The sequence below is a fragment of the Bombus vancouverensis genome, chromosome 6 (assembly GCF_051014615.1).
Source record: "Bombus vancouverensis nearcticus chromosome 6, iyBomVanc1_principal, whole genome shotgun sequence".
Classification (NCBI taxonomy): domain Eukaryota; kingdom Metazoa; phylum Arthropoda; class Insecta; order Hymenoptera; family Apidae; genus Bombus; species Bombus vancouverensis.
In genome coordinates, this window is record NC_134916.1 from 68,976 (window position 1) to 92,925 (window position 23,950).

The 23,950-nt window shown below is 36.4% G+C and overlaps 4 protein-coding genes across 6 annotated transcripts; all 4 read left to right on the forward strand.

The window, feature by feature from the left end:
- Window positions 1–1,066: 1,066 nt before the first annotated feature.
- On the forward strand, window positions 1,067–3,542 carry LOC143302765 (uncharacterized). Its single transcript, XM_076619028.1, has 3 exons — window positions 1,067–2,636; window positions 2,712–2,783; window positions 2,862–3,542. The coding sequence occupies exons 1-3, from the start codon at window positions 2,538–2,540 to the stop codon at window positions 3,273–3,275; spliced, it is 585 nt and encodes a 194-aa protein (XP_076475143.1). The 5' UTR covers window positions 1,067–2,537; the 3' UTR covers window positions 3,276–3,542.
- A 4,638-nt stretch (window positions 3,543–8,180) lies between these two features.
- LOC143302770 (uncharacterized) lies at window positions 8,181–10,499 on the forward strand. Of its 2 annotated transcripts, none has more exons than XM_076619037.1 (5): window positions 8,181–8,491; window positions 8,725–8,847; window positions 9,221–9,266; window positions 9,342–9,430; window positions 9,533–10,499. In XM_076619037.1, the coding sequence occupies exons 2-5, from the start codon at window positions 8,739–8,741 to the stop codon at window positions 9,637–9,639; spliced, it is 351 nt and encodes a 116-aa protein (XP_076475152.1). In that variant the 5' UTR covers window positions 8,181–8,491; window positions 8,725–8,738; the 3' UTR covers window positions 9,640–10,499. The 2 variants fall into 2 exon arrangements, with proteins under 2 accessions (XP_076475152.1, XP_076475153.1); XM_076619038.1 differs by having other exon boundaries at window positions 8,188–8,249.
- Window positions 10,500–12,790: 2,291 nt separating this feature from the next.
- Window positions 12,791–15,266, forward strand: LOC143302766 (uncharacterized). The gene is made up of 3 exons (XM_076619030.1): window positions 12,791–14,360; window positions 14,436–14,507; window positions 14,586–15,266. The coding sequence occupies exons 1-3, from the start codon at window positions 14,262–14,264 to the stop codon at window positions 14,997–14,999; spliced, it is 585 nt and encodes a 194-aa protein (XP_076475145.1). The 5' UTR covers window positions 12,791–14,261; the 3' UTR covers window positions 15,000–15,266.
- Window positions 15,267–19,903: 4,637 nt separating this feature from the next.
- LOC143302769 (uncharacterized) lies at window positions 19,904–22,222 on the forward strand. 2 transcript variants are annotated; one of them, XM_076619035.1, is made up of 5 exons: window positions 19,904–20,213; window positions 20,447–20,569; window positions 20,943–20,988; window positions 21,064–21,152; window positions 21,255–22,222. In XM_076619035.1, the coding sequence occupies exons 1-5, from the start codon at window positions 20,165–20,167 to the stop codon at window positions 21,359–21,361; spliced, it is 414 nt and encodes a 137-aa protein (XP_076475150.1). In that variant the 5' UTR covers window positions 19,904–20,164; the 3' UTR covers window positions 21,362–22,222. The 2 variants fall into 2 exon arrangements, with proteins under 2 accessions (XP_076475150.1, XP_076475151.1); XM_076619036.1 differs by having other exon boundaries at window positions 19,911–19,972; window positions 21,255–22,221.
- The last annotated feature ends 1,728 nt before the right edge of the window (window positions 22,223–23,950 follow it).

Genomic DNA, 23,950 nt, shown 5'->3' on the forward strand with positions numbered 1-23,950 from the left:
CGAAGCTTATTCGTTAATAATTTTACTAACTGAGATTCTTGATGCCTAGGAACCATGTTTCGTGCACGCTCGCATGCTCTTAAAAATCGAAATACCGAGGGTCGATGTCCGTCGAACACTGGTACTGTCTCTATTGCATCTTTTAACTTAATTGATTGGGGATTAACTTCTATCGGTATTGTCGCTTGGGAAATTATCGGCGATGATACGGGTGTCTTGATTTCCTTTTTTATTTTCAGTGAACGCACATCGTCTTGTAATTTATTCATTGTTGTACTCATGTCGCGAAAATTCGCATCCCATGCTTTAAGTTTTTCCGATAACATCAAGATCATGCCTTTGTCCAACGATTCTAATTTAGTCGACATTATTTCTTAGGTATATATTTTATCGATAATCGTGACAACTTTAATCCCTTGTGGAGCGAATCGAACCGTTTAAACCAACTTTAATCCTCCGTGGAGCGTATCCCACTGCTGCCACCAAAAATTTATTACTTTACTCTGTTACGTATCTATTTGTTTAAATCGATCAAATTTAAAGTTAAATTTTACTGAAAATTTTTTTTTTATAGTTTGAGTTTTGAATTTAATCGGAAGGGAAATAAATTGAAATGATATTATTGTGTATTTAATACTGATTTAGATTTCTAATTAATACGGTAGTTGCTGCCACCAGAAATAGTCTAAGGACTATTTCAAAATATTTTATTTTTATTATTTTCTTTTACGCTTAATGGGTAGCGTTAACTGACGCTTAATGCAACTGGTAAACGAATTCCACTTTTCGGCTAACCTGCTATGCGCAGGGATACTAGCACGGGAGAGGATTAAAGCTGGGTACAATAAATATTTTTCCTCGTTGAACGGATTTTTATTTGAATGTAAAATGGCTTAGGTTATTATATATATATTTTATTAGCTAGATAATATATATTTTAGCGTTGCTGGATTGGATAGGAATGTGAGATTTTTCGTTGTTTTATATAAATTTATTTTTACGTTTGACTTCTTCTTCTCTTTTAATTTCGCTGTAGTAGTTTGCCGTTAGGACCGAAACTCAATTCATTTACTACGATGGATTCTGTCACCACGATTTTCTTGCCTTTTGAGTTTAATAATCGGGGATGATTCTAACGATCCTCTCTGTGTGGGACTCGTGTGATTTCGCAAGCCTTGCCCAAAGACGGGTAATATTTTACCAACAGTGGGAGGAGGAATGCGGAGATCGATGGGTGTTTTCGATAAGCGAAAACACCGTTTGCACAAGCCAACACAGCGAACGATCCTTTGGTTAAATTCTCGAAGGGAAATTGTTCTGTTATATCTCTCTTACAATCGCATGCAATGATGGCAAGAATATCAGTTAATAGCAACGCCGGTATTGTTCTTAATTTTCGATTGACCCCGACGATGTATTTAATAGTCCTTTCTGTGCGGGACTTATGTGATTTCGCAAGCCTTGCCCAAAGACGGGTAATATTTTACCAACAATGGGAGGAGGAATGCGAAGATCAGTGGATGTTTCAGTAGTTGAAAACACCGTTCGCACAAGCCGACACAGCGGACAACTCTTTTGTTAAAAGTTTAAACAATGATTCTATCTTCAAAACCGTTCACGAAAATAAAACGAAATCGATGATAGGAAGTTCTAATTCAATTCTCGAGGGCAACGAGATTACCAGGGAAGAAGGAAATTTTCAAAATTAATTTTCTTACCTTGAGGAGTAGGTGCTGTCTGGTGCCATTGCCTCAGCCGCTCCGGTGGTCGTCGAAGTTTTGTTGAGTTTATTATTTGAACTCGAATATAGTTTACTATCAACTCTTACTTTATTTATCTATTTTAATACAGACTGAGCAATTCACTTAGCTGGATTAATACCGCAATTACAATGCGCGTTTGTGTTTAAACGATGAAATGAGGACTTCAAAGATAAAATTTTCTTTTTACTTAGTCGCGACTCTCTTTTCTTGACCGAAAAAATTAAGACCCCGAAACGCAAAATACTATACAAAATTTCTAAACGCAGTGACGAGCGCAATAGCGAACGTAGTAATAAATTAATAATGGGCCGTAATAACAAACGATCACAAGAATTATGAACAAACTAATGAGCGAAGAATAATGAGCCGTAAGGAATGAACACTATAAAAAATGAACGAACGCAAATTATAAGAAGAATGGACACTATAATAATGAACAAAGAATAATGAACCGTAATAAGAATGTTCACCAGAATAATAATGAGCGCTGCGCTATGTTGCTACGCTTATTTATAATGCCATCCCCCACGGGGTGGTGGTCCACTGGGGGTACGCTTCCGTGGGAATCGGGATGTTGCAGTTTGGGCTTCTTGGAATCGTACGTGACAAAATGCAAATTCCATATTTCGACTTAGTTTTTATCAGTCCTGTGTTCCGCTGAGCTAGCGTCTAGGAGATTTGAAGCATTCCACGCTGATCTAATCCTTTCCACGAGAAACTTCCACGTGCTGTACCGTGGGAATTACCGGTGTTCTTCGGCCCGTGGAAGGGCTGATGGCTGCAGCATCATTATCATTTCAATGTTTACTGGGTAAACACGCGCAGCTCCGCTGCTCTCCCATAACAAGGACCTCCTCCTTCGAGTTGTTTTGCGTAAGTTTGGATGTTTGCATATTAAGGTTGTTTTTGTGATTTTGATTGTTTTTTCCTTTTTTGCTATTTCCCTAGGCTTCGGTGATCGACGTTCGAACAATGTTTGCGGAGTCGTTTCCATCAGAGGTTCCTTTCCAGACTTCCCTGGTACGTATTTAGTCTTGTTTTTAGTCCGCTTGATTCGTCCTGTTTCGTTTTATTTAAAATATACCGTGTTGTTCTCAGCCCAAGCGAAAGAGGGATTCCGAAGAACCCATGGGCGACTCGGGAGGACCAATCAAACGCATGCGGCCCTGTAATAAACCACGAGTATCAGAGTGGTTGGAGGAACTATTCAACATTGGTGCCGAGGCCGTGTCGAAATTGGGCTTTGACGATTTGGTTACTTTCGACGAGAATTTCTTCGATGCAGAGACCGTCGTATTGGAGAGGGAACCCCCTCTGGTTGAAATCGTTGATACCGATCGTTGCGTGAAAGTTCGTTTTGCGAATGAAATTCCCGAAGAGGTTTTGGAGGCACATCTTCCTCACCATGCTTCTGGGAGAAAGGGAATTTCCCCTGTTGTGCGCTATTGGTGTATGCGTGAGTTCAGCGAACTTTATCCCAGAGCTCCTTGCTTCGATTTTGATTTAGTGTAGCTGCTTCAATTTCGTTGGTTCGCTGTTTGATGTTCCTTATTATTATTAATTTTTTGATGTATTTTGTTTTGTGTTCAATATATATATATATATATATATTTTGAATGTGATAGTGTTAGGTTATCTATTTTACGTTTCTTATTTTTTTCAATTTTATATTTCCCCCCTTTTAATTAATTATATATATATATTTTTTTTTACATTTGTAGTTGCGCATAGAATTTATTAAAGAAAAGTGTTAACAATGTGTTTTCATGATTTGTTTCTCGCGCCTGACTTCCATTAATCCCTAATATTCCTGTCGCCATGACGCGTGTAAATCCAACATGGCTGCTCATAAATGTCATCAGTAAAGTTTTTAGTGACGGGTCTTTAGTTTTGTTTGATATCGAAGTAATTTTTCGTCTGTCGCTCGTTTTTCCTTATTCTACCGCAATTGGAACATTTATTTATTAATATTGTTTTAAAGTGACAATAGTATAATATGTATATATATATATATATGTTTATGTTGTGTGTCACTTCAATATGGCTAATGTTTTGTAATTCTTCGATTGCGTTATTTATTGTTTTGAGTAGTTTATTTTATAGAGTATTCGATAATATAAAACATATGCACTCACACATACATATATATATATATACGTATTTATATGTATATTTCTCTCGTTCATGTAGTGTTCGTACGAAATGAAATGTTAATTATTTATTTTATATTAATTTCTTTTAATAAGATAGAACACGCACACGCACACGTATATATGTATATATTTCTGGCAAAGTGATTTTCATTTAGATTCTTTTGTGATATAGTGTTGTGTATTTGAGGTTATGTGTCAATCATTTGATTTCATATATACATATATATTTTGTATTGTGACAACATAGTATTGAAGGTTTTGTTTCTAGATTATTGTGCGTTTAATGTGTGTTTACATATTTGTGCTTGATGACAGAATTTCTGTAAGCAATTCCTCAAGTCGTTGCGGTGTTAATTATTTTGAGCGTTTGGCCTGTCGACAGGTTGTCGCTTGGTCCCAAGTGTTGCGTTGTGTGTTCTATTTTTTTTGTAGATTATTAATAGTGGTTTTAGTTTAGAAAATAGATTATTTATATGTTTATATAGAGACATGCATGTTTCATAATGTAGTTCTTATTTTATAATGCTTTACCGGCATGTAGGCTAGTTTTAAATATGTATTTCAGATTGTAGAATGCACATAGATTAGTAGTAGTATAGAATATATATGTTTCTGACAATGTAACTTTTATTTCTTTAATAATACAATATTGTATGTTTTATATATTCGTTAGACTATTAGTTTTTAACTTCGTATATACTTATAATTCATAAATTGATAATATTGTATTTGTTGCATAGTATTATAAGCACTAACACTAATATTTACTAGTTTATTACATATCTAGCATATATGTTTATACTTATATGTAACTCTCCAAGTTGATTGATTAAAATATATTTATATATACATGTATTTCTGGCGCTTCAATTATTTCCCTTTTTGTAGTTATTCTTATTTCCTGGTTTATTTGTTTGGTTCGTAACTCGTTCAATCCGTTAGCTGGTTTTATTTATTTTATTTTATACTGGTTGGATTTATTAGTCGCCCTCGCTTTGTTAATCCTTCCTTTAGTTTCGTAGCGCCGTGTGTTCGTTTGTGCATTCAAATCTTTATTCGCGCGTTTTGTATAGAATAGTTTTCTTGTTCTTGTTACGGCGCGTGCGGAGCGCGGGACGTGACACCCCCGCCCTTGGAGTTCAAATTTCCAAAGGAAATTTGACTGATGGTGTCTCTGAGTCGGCTCAAGGCGGACGTAGATGGCGTTGGTTGTTAAGTGACTACCGGTGTTATCGATATCCCTCGAGGTTGTGCTGTTTGATCATCGATATTTCGTTTTCTTTTGAGGTATAGTAGCAGGTGGGTAACTGAGCCGCATATTGCTCCTAATAGGGCGATTCCACATCCGTAAGTTTCACGTAACTGGTATCCGTGTATGGCTATATCTATTATCGTCTTGATTAGTTTAAATATTACAAGTATTCCAAATATTGCTGCACTGACAGTTCCAAATTCCATAAAACCAATCCATAAGCTTGATACGGTATTTTTTGCTATTGTCGTTAATGTGTTTTCGTCCATCATTCCCAGGATGTTTACTGTTCCAGGGACGATTGTTTTTCCTGTTGCTCCTCTGGCCAATGTGTTCAAAACTGCAGATTTTTCTGCCGGGAACATGACGTGGTCCCATAGTGCATCGAGGTCTTTTTGGGTATATATTCCGCTCGTGGCCAACGACGATGGTGCTGAATATTGCCACGTTTGGCGTACGTCCGGGCGGAGTTCCTGTGGTGCAATTGTTTTCATGGGTTTTGGTACGAATTTGTGCCAGAGTCCGTCGATATTGTATAGCGTAGGTAGTACCGCGCTACATTCTCTGTGGTTTCCGTGTTGCGTTAGGATGTGTGTTTTTGGCGTTAAAAATGCGGTGCGATTCCCTTGCCAAACGGGTAGCTCCGAGTAGCATTCTGTTGTATGTCGTACTTTTACTTGTACCGGAATGCATTTGACTATGTGGACTGCTTCTCCTGCGATCAGGGCCATGTGTCCTGGGGTTTTGGATATGGTATATGCAAATTCATCGGGCAGTAAGATTGCTAAGCTTAAAGCATTTTCTATTAGTTTCTTCTGCGTGGTACATCTTTGTGTCAGTATATCATGGTACAATGTTGTCATTTGTCGTTTAATATGTTTCTCTACGTAAATGAATTTTGAGTTGACGTATGCGAATATGTCCAAGTTTTCGACTGCTGTCTTGCTTTTGGAGATAAACGTATTTCCTCTTGTTGTTTCAACTATTTGGGGTGTTCGGTGGATAGTAGGGTATATCCACACAGTGGCTGTTCTTCGGTTTTAGTCAGTGCAAATGTTACTTCTTGCGTTGTTAGTGCGTAAACTGGTTGTGCTGATTCTCTGTTGGTTTTTATTTCCTGGATCTTTGTAGCAATTCCTTCATATAGCACATCGTACTGATCAAATTTGCATGGTGAGGGTGGTTGTGGTTGCCAATAAGTGTATCCGTCTTCAGCGTCTAGACAGTTTCCTTCGCTAAAGGTACATACTGTTCCTGATTTCAGTAGAATTTTGTTCGCCTCGATCCGTACTGGCACAACTGCTGATTTTAAACTTATCCTTACTGTTGCTTGTACGACGACCTTTTCCCAGCTCCCGTATGGGTCTACATAGTGTGTTCCCTGGCAGCTGCCGTCGTCTGTTAGCTTGCCGGCTAGGACAAGCGACCTTGTTTCTGTTGCATTATCTTTTAAGGCCAACTATAAGGTTTTGTGGTCCGAGTGAAAATGTGCCGTCTTGGTGCATCCTTGCACATTGTTGGTCGGTTGTTTCATGGAGGTATTCGGCGAATCCGTTATGCACTGCCGACGTGTGAAAGTGCATGCCACAGTAATATACAATTCGAGTTATTTGCACCTTGCATTGCCTTACGTTGGTAAATTCAAATTCTGAGAGTTGAAGTAGTTGTATATAAATATCTTGGGTTTCAGTCATTGTAGGCTGTATGCTGCAGTCCCCGATGGAGTTTAGAGAGATAGTGGTAACGTTGAGGTGGTTGCCATTGCAGTCATATCCTACCAGGCCGTATGCTATTTTGATGAGGGTAAGTACGATGACCAGGCGATTCATCTTCCTATTAACAATTTATTAAATTGTTTCTTACTCTCGAGTTTATTAGAAATAAGAATAATCTTTTATTATTATTAATATATATAAAAAAAATTTATATTTATATGTTTTTTTTTTTTTTTTTGTTAAAACTTATTATCGGTGAAAATAAATACCATGAATGCTACCTGGGTTATAATTATATACGTATATGCATACGTATTGCTAAGTAATATAGATGAGATTTGTTTTATCGTTATAAATATATAAGTATATATTATCTATAGGAATAGATATTACAATTATAGCTTGTCTTTGAATATATATATATATGTGCGTGTAATGGTAAATATGACGACTTATTTTACGAGTCACTCGGATTATCAATGGAAGTGAGTGTCATAGATATCGCCCACTTTACAACATGCGTGCATATATATATTGGTAAACATAAGTGAAAATTATATGCATAATTATAAATGTCGGTTGTTTACAGGTGGATAGCATCAGTATTTGGTCTTGTGCGTAGCATACAAGTACTTTATAGTTCTACGGCGCGGATTGCTATTCCTTGAACTAAAAAGTTTCTTTCAAGGTGAGTTAGATTAGTGTAAACGATCATGCATTGGAGGCATGATATAGCGGGTTGTAGGTCCGCTAGGTTTATATCACACATACGACAGTATGATATTCGTGTTCTTGCAGATACTCCGCATATGAAATGAGTGGGTGGGTCGTCACATAGGTCCTGGTGGTCTGGATCTAAGTTATCGAAACAGTCTTGACAAAGATGACCGTTATCTAAATGGTAGACAGAACGTATCAACCGAACACAGAGGCAAGACTGAACATCCTCCGTCGCTTCCAGATCGAATGCGGGTACGGGCCCGTCTGAGTCCTCTATGTTAGGGTCGATGAACTCGCCACCTGTTCTGGACATACATACGAAAACAGTTAATATATATATTTTATAATTTTTTATAAGTTTTGTTCGGACCTATCCCTTTGTACAAATACTGTATGTGGTATAATATATAATATGTTATGGTTATGTTAGTTGTTGTTTATTATATATATTTTCCTTTTCTCTCTCTTTTTTTTTCTTTTTTTTTTTATTATTTTTTTTTTGTGTTCAGTACCTAGCATTGCTATTATAATGCTGTATTACATTGTATTAGCTATTATTTGTGTTGGGGTGCGTGCGACGAATTTTCAACATGGTCGCTTGCGTGTATCGTTTGTTTAATGTCAACAGTAGCGTGTTGTTGAAATAGTTAATTTGTTAATCATTATAGTTTATTTTGTAGTGTTTCTGTAATATTGTTTGTGTTTCATGGTATTGTGTGTGTCAATACCGTGTGCTACCTTAATGCGATAGCATAGATTGTGTTGTTTTCGAATTTCGATAGTCATTGTTTTGATTATACGTGACTCGCATTTATATAAATCTTGTTTAATTTAGTTAATGTTTTTTTTCTTTTTTTTTTGTGTGTATTGTGTTACCAGATATTTTGTGTAACGTAACTTTATTCCTTTGCACCGAGTTCAGTCATGTTGTTAATATTTAGTTAGTCCATCTTGATTAATTTCTAACTTATTCCTGTGTTTATTAACCTTTCTTATTTTCCCTATTAATTTATTATTGCATGTACTTGCTATTTGCTATTATTTTGTGTATGATATGAGTTAGTTCCCTTATTAGTGATTAAAACCTACTTGTTAGATTAACATTGTCTGTAATTCTTCAGATTCTACTCTTCCGATGCTGCATCACTTACCTAGATCATTCCCACAACATCACCTGATTCTTCGATATGCCTTGGATACTTACTATGGTTGTCTTCAATCGTCTTATATCTGTGGCCATAAAGGTACTGTTTAGTTTATTTAGTTTAATATGTGTATAATGCATTGTGTGTGCGACCGCTATTGTGTATTACAAAATCCACTTCTACATGTTAGATATAATAATATAACAATACTACGTAGATTAATACATAATAAGATATCCTTTTACTTTCAATTAATCTATCTTAATTATTTTCTAACCACTTTCTACACTTATCAGCTATTTTATTTCTTCTTGTTAATCTGCGACATTCATGCATGTACACTTCCTTGTATGGTGATTAATTGTTCACGAGGTAAGTTGCACTTCCACTGTTTTAGTTATTCGTTGAACTAACACGTTTTACATTCAAACAGTAATCGGAGCATTTGTAATAAACTTCTTTTTCTTTTCAGGTTTCCGCCATCTGTGTTGTTCGACGAACAGTGCCATGCTTCCATAGTATTGTTATAACATTTAGTACTGTTGTATTTTGCATTAAGGCAGTTGAAGTTAATTTGTTCATTTATTTTTCAGCTGGCTGTTGTACATGGTGTTTCGCAAACCGAGATCCATAACCTATTTTGCACGTAAACCTTCTCGTATGATGATTACTTGTTCACAAGGTAACTTTCACTTTCACTCTTTTAATTATTTATTGAATCAACACGTTCTATATTCAAACAATAATTAGAGTACATATAATAATTTTTCCTTTTCTCTTTTAGGTGTTCGATATCTGTATTATTCGACGAACAGCACTACAACATACACTACCGCACTACGTTGCCCACTGAAATCACTTTATTCATTGCTTATTTCGGTTATGCGCTAGTTTTAGCTTGTTTAAGTGCACTGTTCGCGGAATCCCTTTTACTTCAATCTTGACGTTCTGGTTCTGCAAGATTTCTAGCACCTTGTATGGTCCAGTATATTGATCGGAGAATTTTCCTTTACTAGGTTCTTTTAGTAGATATATCGAATCTCCTGTTTTAAAATCTTGAGGGTTAATTCGTCGATCGTTAGTCTTAGTTTGGATTTTATCAAATTTTCTCTTGCCATTCGTTGTACAGTGTTAATTTTTTCGAACAGATCTTCGAGGTATTCTGCGCATGTTGGTTCCGTGTTCTCTTCGATTGTTACTTCACCAATAGGTTCTCTGGCTAGATGTCCGAAACTAATTTGTGCGGGGAGAATTTCGTTCCTTTCCTTCATTTTAGTTTTTATTTTGCGCCAAGACACAGGTTTACTGACATTGATCCAATTATCCAATTGCTTGCTAATAGCATTTAAGATACAAATTTTTGAGAGTGCCGCAGCCATATTAACCCAAAAATATTTTGTATATAGTATAGTGTGATACCATCCATATTTTCCTGGGGGAATCATAAGATCAGCACTACTTACTATGTTACCTACGTCAAATATTAGATGTAGTAACCAATAAAGTATTTTTAATCCAATTATAATCCAATGGCTAGCATATTTATTCAAGTTTTTATATATATCTTCGACTGGTGATTCCCTGTTTTCTCCCTTTTGATTTCTTTGAGCTCGTTGAACTTGCGTTTCTTCAGCTTGAAAATGTTTAGAATCCTTTTCCTTAGTTACCCTTTTTTCTTCTTCATTTATTTTATTCGCAGCACCTTTATTTTTCTCTACCTTTTCAGGATGAATAGTTTTACTGGAAGTGCTTATTATAATTAAATTATTATTTATTTGTATGGAACGTTTAGGAATATTTTTGGTAGATTTGGAATTATTCTTTGAATTTTTATTACAAACCTTTTTGCTTATAGATTCTGTTTTGGATTTAGGGATAGCTATATTTTTATTTTCTATAGTGTGATCTTCCTTGCAATTTAATGATTTGGCTTTGAGTTCGATAAAGTTTCCTTCTGATGGTTTTATAGAAGTTTTTGAGTGAGATGCACTCGCTATCTCTTTTCCTATTATGGTTGAAACATTCACGAAATTCGTGGAGTCTTGCTTTTGTATCTTTGCCAAGTCGAACGTGGAGAGGCGATTTGCACTTCCCAGCGGGTCCAATATCTCTGTGATGTTAGGCAGTGGATAAGCATTGCCTGTCGTCTCGTCGTTCAATTTCCTAGTTTCTGCTTTGTCTGAAAGTTCTTTGGCACTAACATTATTTATCTTGTTTGGTAACTCAGAAAATTTCTCACTCATGATCCTGTCTATGGCACCGTGCGTCCTTTTATTATTTAACGTGACATTATCCCTTATCACAGCAACGGAATGGTGTTTGCATTGAAAAGTTGATTGGTTGAAATGATCAGCATCTCTCTTTTGATTTAGATCTCTATCGAGGTATTTATTTATGCGTTTTTCTTCCCAAGTTATTGCTCTTGTTTCTTTCCTGACATTTTCTTCTATTCCCGGGTTGTTTAGATGTTTCTGCGACGGCGGTACAAATCTCCAGTCCTGGCGGTTGTTTACAGTATAGATACTATTGTATGGTGGATGAGCGTTGTTTTGGTTATAATTATCCGAAGGTGTCGGACGTTGGTATCGAATTCTATTGTTCACTTGTTTTAATTCTCGTGTTGCTTTCACGGCTTAGCGGTACGCATCGTCCAAGGATTGGTATCCTGCTATCTTTACTCGTAAATACACCTCGTTTGGGAGCCCCTTAACGAAAGCTTCCCTCGTGTCTCGATCTATCCTATCTTGAAATACGGTGCCGTACTCGTACCTTTCCCCGTTCATTATCGCCAGCCTGAGATCTTTGACGCGTTCTATGTAGTCCAAAATATCTTCTCCCGGTCGTTGAAATATTGTAGCTAATTCCCCTTTATATTCGTTAACCGTTTTTCCCGGACCGAACATATCTTTTAATTTATTCCCGAAATCGTTTAAACTTATTACTTCTGTGTCTTCTACGGCGAGAAACGCGTGTCCGCGAAGCTTATTCGTTAATAATTTTACTAACTGAGATTCTTGATGCCTAGGAACCATGTTTCGTGCACGCTCGCATGCTCTTAAAAATCGAAATACCGAGGGTCGATGTCCGTCGAACACTGGTACTGTCTCTATTGCATCTTTTAACTTAATTGATTGGGGATTAACTTCTATCGGTATTGTCGCTTGGGAAATTATCGGCGATGATACGGGTGTCTTGATTTCCTTTTTTATTTTCAGTGAACGCACATCGTCTTGTAATTTATTCATTGTTGTACTCATGTCGCGAAAATTCGCATCCCATGCTTTAAGTTTTTCCGATAACATCAAGATCATGCCTTTGTCCAACGATTCTAATTTAGTCGACATTATTTCTTAGGTATATATTTTATCGATAATCGTGACAACTTTAATCCCTTGTGGAGCGAATCGAACCGTTTAAACCAACTTTAATCCTCCGTGGAGCGTATCCCACTGCTGCCACCAAAAATTTATTACTTTACTCTGTTACGTATCTATTTGTTTAAATCGATCAAATTTAAAGTTAAATTTTACTGAAAATTTTTTTTTTATAGTTTGAGTTTTGAATTTAATCGGAAGGGAAATAAATTGAAATGATATTATTGTGTATTTAATACTGATTTAGATTTCTAATTAATACGGTAGTTGCTGCCACCAGAAATAGTCTAAGGACTATTTCAAAATATTTTATTTTTATTATTTTCTTTTACGCTTAATGGGTAGCGTTAACTGACGCTTAATGCAACTGGTAAACGAATTCCACTTTTCGGCTAACCTGCTATGCGCAGGGATACTAGCACGGGAGAGGATTAAAGCTGGGTACAATAAATATTTTTCCTCGTTGAACGGATTTTTATTTGAATGTAAAATGGCTTAGGTTATTATATATATATTTTATTAGCTAGATAATATATATTTTAGCGTTGCTGGATTGGATAGGAATGTGAGATTTTTCGTTGTTTTATATAAATTTATTTTTACGTTTGACTTCTTCTTCTCTTTTAATTTCGCTGTAGTAGTTTGCCGTTAGGACCGAAACTCAATTCATTTACTACGATGGATTCTGTCACCACGATTTTCTTGCCTTTTGAGTTTAATAATCGGGGATGATTCTAACGATCCTCTCTGTGTGGGACTCGTGTGATTTCGCAAGCCTTGCCCAAAGACGGGTAATATTTTACCAACAGTGGGAGGAGGAATGCGGAGATCGATGGGTGTTTTCGATAAGCGAAAACACCGTTTGCACAAGCCAACACAGCGAACGATCCTTTGGTTAAATTCTCGAAGGGAAATTGTTCTGTTATATCTCTCTTACAATCGCATGCAATGATGGCAAGAATATCAGTTAATAGCAACGCCGGTATTGTTCTTAATTTTCGATTGACCCCGACGATGTATTTAATAGTCCTTTCTGTGCGGGACTTATGTGATTTCGCAAGCCTTGCCCAAAGACGGGTAATATTTTACCAACAATGGGAGGAGGAATGCGAAGATCAGTGGATGTTTCAGTAGTTGAAAACACCGTTCGCACAAGCCGACACAGCGGACAACTCTTTTGTTAAAAGTTTAAACAATGATTCTATCTTCAAAACCGTTCACGAAAATAAAACGAAATCGATGATAGGAAGTTCTAATTCAATTCTCGAGGGCAACGAGATTACCAGGGAAGAAGGAAATTTTCAAAATTAATTTTCTTACCTTGAGGAGTAGGTGCTGTCTGGTGCCATTGCCTCAGCCGCTCCGGTGGTCGTCGAAGTTTTGTTGAGTTTATTATTTGAACTCGAATATAGTTTACTATCAACTCTTACTTTATTTATCTATTTTAATACAGACTGAGCAATTCACTTAGCTGGATTAATACCGCAATTACAATGCGCGTTTGTGTTTAAACGATGAAATGAGGACTTCAAAGATAAAATTTTCTTTTTACTTAGTCGCGACTCTCTTTTCTTGACCGAAAAAATTAAGACCCCGAAACGCAAAATACTATACAAAATTTCTAAACGCAGTGACGAGCGCAATAGCGAACGTAGTAATAAATTAATAATGGGCCGTAATAACAAACGATCACAAGAATTATGAACAAACTAATGAGCGAAGAATAATGAGCCGTAAGGAATGAACACTATAAAAAATGAACGAACGCAAATTATAAGAAGAATGGACACTATAATAATGAACAAAGAATAATGAACCGTAATAAGAATGTTCACCAGAATAATAATGAGCGCTGCGCTATGTTGCTACGCTTATTTATAATGCCATCCCCCACGGGGTGGTGGTCCACTGGGGGTACGCTTCCGTGGGAATCGGGATGTTGCAGTTTGGGCTTCTTGGAATCGTACGTGACAAAATGCAAATTCCATATTTCGACTTAGTTTTTATCAGTCCTGTGTTCCGCTGAGCTAGCGTCTAGGAGATTTGAAGCATTCCACGCTGATCTAATCCTTTCCACGAGAAACTTCCACGTGCTGTACCGTGGGAATTACCGGTGTTCTTCGGCCCGTGGAAGGGCTGATGGCTGCAGCATCATTATCATTTCAATGTTTACTGGGTAAACACGCGCAGCTCCGCTGCTCTCCCATAACAAGGACCTCCTCCTTCGAGTTGTTTTGCGTAAGTTTGGATGTTTGCATATTAAGGTTGTTTTTGTGATTTTGATTGTTTTTTCCTTTTTTGCTATTTCCCTAGGCTTCGGTGATCGACGTTCGAACAATGTTTGCGGAGTCGTTTCCATCAGAGGTTCCTTTCCAGACTTCCCTGGTACGTATTTAGTCTTGTTTTTAGTCCGCTTGATTCGTCCTGTTTCGTTTTATTTAAAATATACCGTGTTGTTCTCAGCCCAAGCGAAAGAGGGATTCCGAAGAACCCATGGGCGACTCGGGAGGACCAATCAAACGCATGCGGCCCTGTAATAAACCACGAGTATCAGAGTGGTTGGAGGAACTATTCAACATTGGTGCCGAGGCCGTGTCGAAATTGGGCTTTGACGATTTGGTTACTTTCGACGAGAATTTCTTCGATGCAGAGACCGTCGTATTGGAGAGGGAACCCCCTCTGGTTGAAATCGTTGATACCGATCGTTGCGTGAAAGTTCGTTTTGCGAATGAAATTCCCGAAGAGGTTTTGGAGGCACATCTTCCTCACCATGCTTCTGGGAGAAAGGGAATTTCCCCTGTTGTGCGCTATTGGTGTATGCGTGAGTTCAGCGAACTTTATCCCAGAGCTCCTTGCTTCGATTTTGATTTAGTGTAGCTGCTTCAATTTCGTTGGTTCGCTGTTTGATGTTCCTTATTATTATTAATTTTTTGATGTATTTTGTTTTGTGTTCAATATATATATATATATATATATTTTGAATGTGATAGTGTTAGGTTATCTATTTTACGTTTCTTATTTTTTTCAATTTTATATTTCCCCCCTTTTAATTAATTATATATATATATTTTTTTTTACATTTGTAGTTGCGCATAGAATTTATTAAAGAAAAGTGTTAACAATGTGTTTTCATGATTTGTTTCTCGCGCCTGACTTCCATTAATCCCTAATATTCCTGTCGCCATGACGCGTGTAAATCCAACATGGCTGCTCATAAATGTCATCAGTAAAGTTTTTAGTGACGGGTCTTTAGTTTTGTTTGATATCGAAGTAATTTTTCGTCTGTCGCTCGTTTTTCCTTATTCTACCGCAATTGGAACATTTATTTATTAATATTGTTTTAAAGTGACAATAGTATAATATGTATATATATATATATATGTTTATGTTGTGTGTCACTTCAATATGGCTAATGTTTTGTAATTCTTCGATTGCGTTATTTATTGTTTTGAGTAGTTTATTTTATAGAGTATTCGATAATATAAAACATATGCACTCACACATACATATATATATATATACGTATTTATATGTATATTTCTCTCGTTCATGTAGTGTTCGTACGAAATGAAATGTTAATTATTTATTTTATATTAATTTCTTTTAATAAGATAGAACACGCACACGCACACGTATATATGTATATATTTCTGGCAAAGTGATTTTCATTTAGATTCTTTTGTGATATAGTGTTGTGTATTTGAGGTTATGTGTCAATCATTTGATTTCATATATACATATATATTTTGTATTGTGACAACATAGTATTGAAGGTTTTGTTTCTAGATTATTGTGCGTTTAATGTGTGTTTACATATTTGTGCTTGATGACAGAATTTCTGTAAGCAATTCCTCAAGTCGTTGCGGTGTTAATTATTTTGAGCGTTTGGCCTGTCGACAGGTTGTCGCTTGGTCCCAAGTGTTGCGTTGTGTGTTCTATTTTTTTTGTAGATTATTAATAGTGGTTTTAGTTTAGAAAATAGATTATTTATATGTTTATATAGAGACATGCATGTTTCATAATGTAGTTCTTATTTTATAATGCTTTACCGGCATGTAGGCTAGTTTTAAATATGTATTTCAGATTGTAGAATGCACATAGATTAGTAGTAGTATAGAATATATATGTTTCTGACAATGTAACTTTTATTTCTTTAATAATACAATATTGTATGTTTTATATATTCGTTAGACTATTAGTTTTTAACTTCGTATATACTTATAATTCATAAATTGATAATATTGTATTTGTTGCATAGTATTATAAGCACTAACACTAATATTTACTAGTTTATTACATATCTAGCATATATGTTTATACTTATATGTAACTCTCCAAGTTGATTGATTAAAATATATTTATATATACATGTATTTCTGGCGCTTCAATTATTTCCCTTTTTGTAGTTATTCTTATTTCCTGGTTTATTTGTTTGGTTCGTAACTCGTTCAATCCGTTAGCTGGTTTTATTTATTTTATTTTATACTGGTTGGATTTATTAGTCGCCCTCGCTTTGTTAATCCTTCCTTTAGTTTCGTAGCGCCGTGTGTTCGCTTGTGCATTCAAATCTTTATTCGCGCGTTTTGTATAGAATAGTTTTCTTGTTCTTGTTACGGCGCGTGCGGAGCGCGGGACGTGACACCCCCGCCCTTGGAGTTCAAATTTCCAAAGGAAATTTGACTGATGGTGTCTCTGAGTCGGCTCAAGGCGGACGTAGATGGCGTTGGTTGTTAAGTGACTACCGGTGTTATCGATATCCCTCGAGGTTGTGCTGTTTGATCATCGATATTTCGTTTTCTTTTGAGGTATAGTAGCAGGTGGGTAACTGAGCCGCATATTGCTCCTAATAGGGCGATTCCACATCCGTAAGTTTCACGTAACTGGTATCCGTGTATGGCTATATCTATTATCGTCTTGATTAGTTTAAATATTACAAGTATTCCAAATATTGCTGCACTGACAGTTCCAAATTCCATAAAACCAATCCATAAGCTTGATACGGTATTTTTTGCTATTGTCGTTAATGTGTTTTCGTCCATCATTCCCAGGATGTTTACTGTTCCAGGGACGATTGTTTTTCCTGTTGCTCCTCTGGCCAATGTGTTCAAAACTGCAGATTTTTCTGCCGGGAACATGACGTGGTCCCATAGTGCATCGAGGTCTTTTTGGGTATATATTCCGCTCGTGGCCAACGACGATGGTGCTGAATATTGCCACGTTTGGCGTACGTCCGGGCGGAGTTCCTGTGGTGCAATTGTTTTCATGGGTTTTGGTACGAATTTGTGCCAGAGTCCGTCGATATTGTATAGCGTAGGTAGTACCGCGCTACATTCTCTGTGGTTTCCGTGTTGCGTTAGGATGTGTGTTTTTGGCGTTAAAAATGCGGTGCGATTCCCTTGCCAAACGGGTAGCTCCGAGTAGCATTCTGTTGTATGTCGTACTTTTACTTGTACCGGAATGCATTTGACTATGTGGACTGCTTCTCCTGCGATCAGGGCCATGTGTCCTGGGGTTTTGGATATGGTATATGCAAATTCATCGGGCAGTAAGATTGCTAAGCTTAAAGCATTTTCTATTAGTTTCTTCTGCGTGGTACATCTTTGTGTCAGTATATCATGGTACAATGTTGTCATTTGTCGTTTAATATGTTTCTCTACGTAAATGAATTTTGAGTTGACGTATGCGAATATGTCCAAGTTTTCGACTGCTGTCTTGCTTTTGGAGATAAACGTATTTCCTCTTGTTGTTTCAACTATTTGGGGTGTTCGGTGGATAGTAGGGTATATCCACACAGTGGCTGTTCTTCGGTTTTAGTCAGTGCAAATGTTACTTCTTGCGTTGTTAGTGCGTAAACTGGTTGTGCTGATTCTCTGTTGGTTTTTATTTCCTGGATCTTTGTAGCAATTCCTTCATATAGCACATCGTACTGATCAAATTTGCATGGTGAGGGTGGTTGTGGTTGCCAATAAGTGTATCCGTCTTCAGCGTCTAGACAGTTTCCTTCGCTAAAGGTACATACTGTTCCTGATTTCAGTAGAATTTTGTTCGCCTCGATCCGTACTGGCACAACTGCTGATTTTAAACTTATCCTTACTGTTGCTTGTACGACGACCTTTTCCCAGCTCCCGTATGGGTCTACATAGTGTGTTCCCTGGCAGCTGCCGTCGTCTGTTAGCTTGCCGGCTAGGACAAGCGACCTTGTTTCTGTTGCATTATCTTTTAAGGCCAACTATAAGGTTTTGTGGTCCGAGTGAAAATGTGCCGTCTTGGTGCATCCTTGCACATTGTTGGTCGGTTGTTTCATGGAGGTATTCGGCGAATCCGTTATGCACTGCCGACGTGTGAAAGTGCATGCCACAGTAATATACAATTCGAGTTATTTGCACCTTGCATTGCCTTACGTTGGTAAATTCAAATTCTGAGAGTTGAAGTAGTTGTATATAAATATCTTGGGTTTCAGTCATTGTAGGCTGTATGCTGCAGTCCCCGATGGAGTTTAGAGAGATAGTGGTAACGTTGAGGTGGTTGCCATTGCAGTCATATCCTACCAGGCCGTATGCTATTTTGATGAGGGTAAGTACGATGACCAGGCGATTCATCTTCCTATTAACAATTTATTAAATTGTTTCTTACTCTCGAGTTTATTAGAAATAAGAATAATCTTTTATTATTATTAATATATATAAAAAAAATTTATATTTATATGTTTTTTTTTTTTTTTTGTTAAAACTTATTATCGGTGAAAATAAATACCATGAATGCTACCTGGGTTATAATTATATACGTATATGCATACGTATTGCTAAGTAATATAGATGAGATTTGTTTTATCGTTATAAATATATAAGTATATATTATCTATAGGAATAGATATTACAATTATAGCTTGTCTTTGAATATATATATATATGTGCGTGTAATGGTAAATATGACGACTTATTTTACGAGTCACTCGGATTATCAATGGAAGTGAGTGTCATAGATATCGCCCACTTTACAACATGCGTGCATATATATATTGGTAAACATAAGTGAAAATTATATGCATAATTATAAATGTCGGTTGTTTACAGGTGGATAGCATCAGTATTTGGTCTTGTGCGTAGCATACAAGTACTTTATAGTTCTACGGCGCGGATTGCTATTCCTTGAACTAAAAAGTTTCTTTCAAGGTGAGTTAGATTAGTGTAAACGATCATGCATTGGAGGCATGATATAGCGGGTTGTAGGTCCGCTAGGTTTATATCACACATACGACAGTATGATATTCGTGTTCTTGCAGATACTCCGCATATGAAATGAGTGGGTGGGTCGTCACATAGGTCCTGGTGGTCTGGATCTAAGTTATCGAAACAGTCTTGACAAAGATGACCGTTATCTAAATGGTAGACAGAACGTATCAACCGAACACAGAGGCAAGACTGAACATCCTCCGTCGCTTCCAGATCGAATGCGGGTACGGGCCCGTCTGAGTCCTCTATGTTAGGGTCGATGAACTCGCCACCTGTTCTGGACATACATACGAAAACAGTTAATATATATATTTTATAATTTTTTATAAGTTTTGTTCGGACCTATCCCTTTGTACAAATACTGTATGTGGTATAATATATAATATGTTATGGTTATGTTAGTTGTTGTTTATTATATATATTTTCCTTTTCTCTCTCTTTTTTTTTCTTTTTTTTTTTATTATTTTTTTTTTGTGTTCAGTACCTAGCATTGCTATTATAATGCTGTATTACATTGTATTAGCTATTATTTGTGTTGGGGTGCGTGCGACGAATTTTCAACATGGTCGCTTGCGTGTATCGTTTGTTTAATGTCAACAGTAGCGTGTTGTTGAAATAGTTAATTTGTTAATCATTATAGTTTATTTTGTAGTGTTTCTGTAATATTGTTTGTGTTTCATGGTATTGTGTGTGTCAATACCGTGTGCTACCTTAATGCGATAGCATAGATTGTGTTGTTTTCGAATTTCGATAGTCATTGTTTTGATTATACGTGACTCGCATTTATATAAATCTTGTTTAATTTAGTTAATGTTTTTTTTCTTTTTTTTTGTGTGTATTGTGTTACCAGATATTTTGTGTAACGTAACTTTATTCCTTTGCACCGAGTTCAGTCATGTTGTTAATATTTAGTTAGTCCATCTTGATTAATTTCTAACTTATTCCTGTGTTTATTAACCTTTCTTATTTTCCCTATTAATTTATTATTGCATGTACTTGCTATTTGCTATTATTTTGTGTATGATATGAGTTAGTTCCCTTATTAGTGATTAAAACCTACTTGTTAGATTAACATTGTCTGTAATTCTTCAGATTCTACTCTTCCGATGCTGCATCACTTACCTAGATCATTCCCACAACATCACCTGATTCTTCGATATGCCTTGGATACTTACTATGGTTGTCTTCAATCGTCTTATATCTGTGGCCATAAAGGTACTGTTTAGTTTATTTAGTTTAATATGTGTATAATGCATTGTGTGTGCGACCGCTATTGTGTATTACAAAATCCACTTCTACATGTTAGATATAATAATATAACAATACTACGTAGATTAATACATAATAAGATATCCTTTTACTTTCAATTAATCTATCTTAATTATTTTCTAACCACTTTCTACACTTATCAGCTATTTTATTTCTTCTTGTTAATCTGCGACAGTCATGCATGTACATTTCCTTGTATGGTGATTAATTGTTCACGAGGTAAGTTGCACTTCCACTGTTTTAGTTATTCGTTGAACTAACACGTTTTACATTCAAACAGTAATCGGAGCATTTGTAATAAACTTCTTTTTCTTTCCAGGTTTCCGCCATCTGTGTTGTTCGACGAACAGTGCCATGCTTCCATAGTATTGTTATAACATTTAGTACTGTTGTATTTTGCATTAAGGCAGTTGAAGTTAATTTGTTCATTTATTTTTCAGCTGGCTGTTGTACATGGTGTTTCGCAAACCGAGATCCATAACCTCTTTTGCACGTAAACCTTCTCGTATGATGATTACTTGTTCACAAGGTAACTTTCACTTTCACTCTTTTAATTATTTATTGAATCAACACGTTCTATATTCAAACAATAATTAGAGTACATATAATAATTTTTCCTTTTCTCTTTTAGGTGTTCGATATCTGTATTATTCGACGGACAGCACTACAACATACACTACCGCACTACGTTGCCCACTGAAATCACTTTATTCATTGCTTATTTCGGTTATGCGCTAGTTCTAGCTTGTTTAAGTGCACTGTTCGCGGAATCCCTTTTACTTCAATCTTGACGTTCTGGTTCTGCAAGATTTCTAGCACCTTGTATGGTCCAGTATATTGATCGGAGAATTTTCCTTTACTAGGTTCTTTTAGTAGATATATCGAATCTCCTGTTTTAAAATCTTGAGGGTTAATTCGTCGATCGTTAGTCTTAGTTTGGATTTTATCAAATTTTCTCTTGCCATCCGTTGTACAGTGTTAATTTTTTCGAACAGATCTTCGAGGTATTCTGCGCATGTTGGTTCCGTGTTCTCTTCGATTGTTACTTCACCAATAGGTTCTCTGGCTAGATGTCCGAAACTAATTTGTGCGGGGAGAATTTCGTTCCTTTCCTTCATTTTAGTTTTTATTTTGCGCCAAGACACAGGTTTACTGACATTGATCCAATTATCCAATTGCTTGCTAATAGCATTTAAGATACAAATTTTTGAGAGTGCCGCAGCCATATTAACCCAAAAATATTTTGTATATAGTATAGTGTGATACCATCCATATTTTCCTGGGGGAATCATAAGATCAGCACTACTTACTATGTTACCTACGTCAAATATTAGATGTAGTAACCAATAAAGTATTTTTAATCCAATTATAATCCAATGGCTAGCATATTTATTCAAGTTTTTATATATATCTTCGACTGGTGATTCCCTGTTTTCTCCCTTTTGATTTCTTTGAGCTCGTTGAACTTGCGTTTCTTCAGCTTGAAAATGTTTAGAATCCTTTTCCTTAGTTACCCTTTTTTCTTCTTCATTTATTTTATTCGCAGCACCTTTATTTTTCTCTACCTTTTCAGGATGAATAGTTTTACTGGAAGTGCTTATTATAATTAAATTATTATTTATTTGTATGGAACGTTTAGGAATATTTTTGGTAGATTTGGAATTATTCTTTGAATTTTTATTACAAACCTTTTTGCTTATAGATTCTGTTTTGGATTTAGGGATAGCTATATTTTTATTTTCTATAGTGTGATCTTCCTTGCAATTTAATGATTTGGCTTTGAGTTCGATAAAGTTTCCTTCTGATGGTTTTATAGAAGTTTTTGAGTGAGATGCACTCGCTATCTCTTTTCCTATTATGGTTGAAACATTCACGAAATTCGTGGAGTCTTGCTTTTGTATCTTTGCCAAGTCGAACGTGGAGAGGCGATTTGCACTTCCCAGCGGGTCCAATATCTCTGTGATGTTAGGCAGTGGATAAGCATTGCCTGTCGTCTCGTCGTTCAATTTCCTAGTTTCTGCTTTGTCTGAAAGTTCTTTGGCACTAACATTATTTATCTTGTTTGGTAACTCAGAAAATTTCTCACTCATGATCCTGTCTATGGCACCGTGCGTCCTTTTATTATTTAACGTGACATTATCCCTTATCACAGCAACGGAATGGTGTTTGCATTGAAAAGTTGATTGGTTGAAATGATCAGCATCTCTCTTTTGATTTAGATCTCTATCGAGGTATTTATTTATGCGTTTTTCTTCCCAAGTTATTGCTCTTGTTTCTTTCCTGACATTTTCTTCTATTCCCGGGTTGTTTAGATGTTTCTGCGACGGCGGTACAAATCTCCAGTCCTGGCGGTTGTTTACAGTATAGATACTATTGTATGGTGGATGAGCGTTGTTTTGGTTATAATTATCCGAAGGTGTCGGACGTTGGTATCGAATTCTATTGTTCACTTGTTTTAATTCTCGTGTTGCTTTCACGGCTTAGCGGTACGCATCGTCCAAGGATTGGTATCCTGCTATCTTTACTCGTAAATACACCTCGTTTGGGAGCCCCTTAACGAAAGCTTCCCTCGTGTCTCGATCTATCCTATCTTGAAATACGGTGCCGTACTCGTACCTTTCCCCGTTCATTATCGCCAGCCTGAGATCTTTGACGCGTTCTATGTAGTCCAAAATATCTTCTCCCGGTCGTTGAAATATTGTAGCTAATTCCCCTTTATATTCGTTAACCGTTTTTCCCGGACCGAACATATCTTTTAATTTATTCCCGAAATCGTTTAAACTTATTACTTCTGTGTCTTCTACGGCGAGAAACGCGTGTCCGCGAAGCTTATTCGTTAATAATTTTACTAACTGAGATTCTTGATGCCTAGGAACCATGTTTCGTGCACGCTCGCATGCTCTTAAAAATCGAAATACCGAGGGTCGATGTCCGTCGAACACTGGTACTGTCTCTATTGCATCTTTTAACTTAATTGATTGGGGATTAACTTCTATCGGTATTGTCGCTTGGGAAATTATCGGCGATGATACGGGTGTCTTGATTTCCTTTTTTATTTTCAGTGAACGCACATCGTCTTGTAATTTATTCATTGTTGTACTCATGTCGCGAAAATTCGCATCCCATGCTTTAAGTTTTTCCGATAACATCAAGATCATGCCTTTGTCCAACGATTCTAATTTAGTCGACATTATTTCTTAGGTATATATTTTATCGATAATCGTGACAACTTTAATCCCTTGTGGAGCGAATCGAACCGTTTAAACCAACTTTAATCCTCCGTGGAGCGTATCCCACTGCTGCCACCAAAAATTTATTACTTTACTC

What these genes read in the sequence shown, in the direction of transcription:
- LOC143302765 (XM_076619028.1), top strand. Translation starts at nt 2,538, where the DNA reads ATGGCTGCAGCATCATTATCATTTCAATGTTTACTGGGTAAACACGCG. An exon ending in CCTCCTTCGAGTTGTTTTGC is followed by an intron (nt 2,637 to 2,711) that starts GTAAGTTTGGAT and finishes CTATTTCCCTAG; the next exon opens with GCTTCGGTGATCGACGTTCG. An exon ending in TTCCTTTCCAGACTTCCCTG is followed by an intron (nt 2,784 to 2,861) that starts GTACGTATTTAG and finishes TGTTGTTCTCAG; the next exon opens with CCCAAGCGAAAGAGGGATTC.
- LOC143302770 (XM_076619037.1), top strand. Translation starts at nt 8,739, where the DNA reads ATGCTGCATCACTTACCTAGATCATTCCCACAACATCACCTGATTCTT. An exon ending in TTATATCTGTGGCCATAAAG is followed by an intron (nt 8,848 to 9,220) that starts GTACTGTTTAGT and finishes TTTTCTTTTCAG; the next exon opens with GTTTCCGCCATCTGTGTTGT. An exon ending in AACAGTGCCATGCTTCCATA is followed by an intron (nt 9,267 to 9,341) that starts GTATTGTTATAA and finishes TTTATTTTTCAG; the next exon opens with CTGGCTGTTGTACATGGTGT.
- LOC143302766 (XM_076619030.1), top strand. Translation starts at nt 14,262, where the DNA reads ATGGCTGCAGCATCATTATCATTTCAATGTTTACTGGGTAAACACGCG. An exon ending in CCTCCTTCGAGTTGTTTTGC is followed by an intron (nt 14,361 to 14,435) that starts GTAAGTTTGGAT and finishes CTATTTCCCTAG; the next exon opens with GCTTCGGTGATCGACGTTCG. An exon ending in TTCCTTTCCAGACTTCCCTG is followed by an intron (nt 14,508 to 14,585) that starts GTACGTATTTAG and finishes TGTTGTTCTCAG; the next exon opens with CCCAAGCGAAAGAGGGATTC.
- LOC143302769 (XM_076619035.1), top strand. Translation starts at nt 20,165, where the DNA reads ATGTTTTTTTTCTTTTTTTTTGTGTGTATTGTGTTACCAGATATTTTG. An exon ending in TGTGTTACCAGATATTTTGT is followed by an intron (nt 20,214 to 20,446) that starts GTAACGTAACTT and finishes GTAATTCTTCAG; the next exon opens with ATTCTACTCTTCCGATGCTG. An exon ending in TTATATCTGTGGCCATAAAG is followed by an intron (nt 20,570 to 20,942) that starts GTACTGTTTAGT and finishes TTTTCTTTCCAG; the next exon opens with GTTTCCGCCATCTGTGTTGT.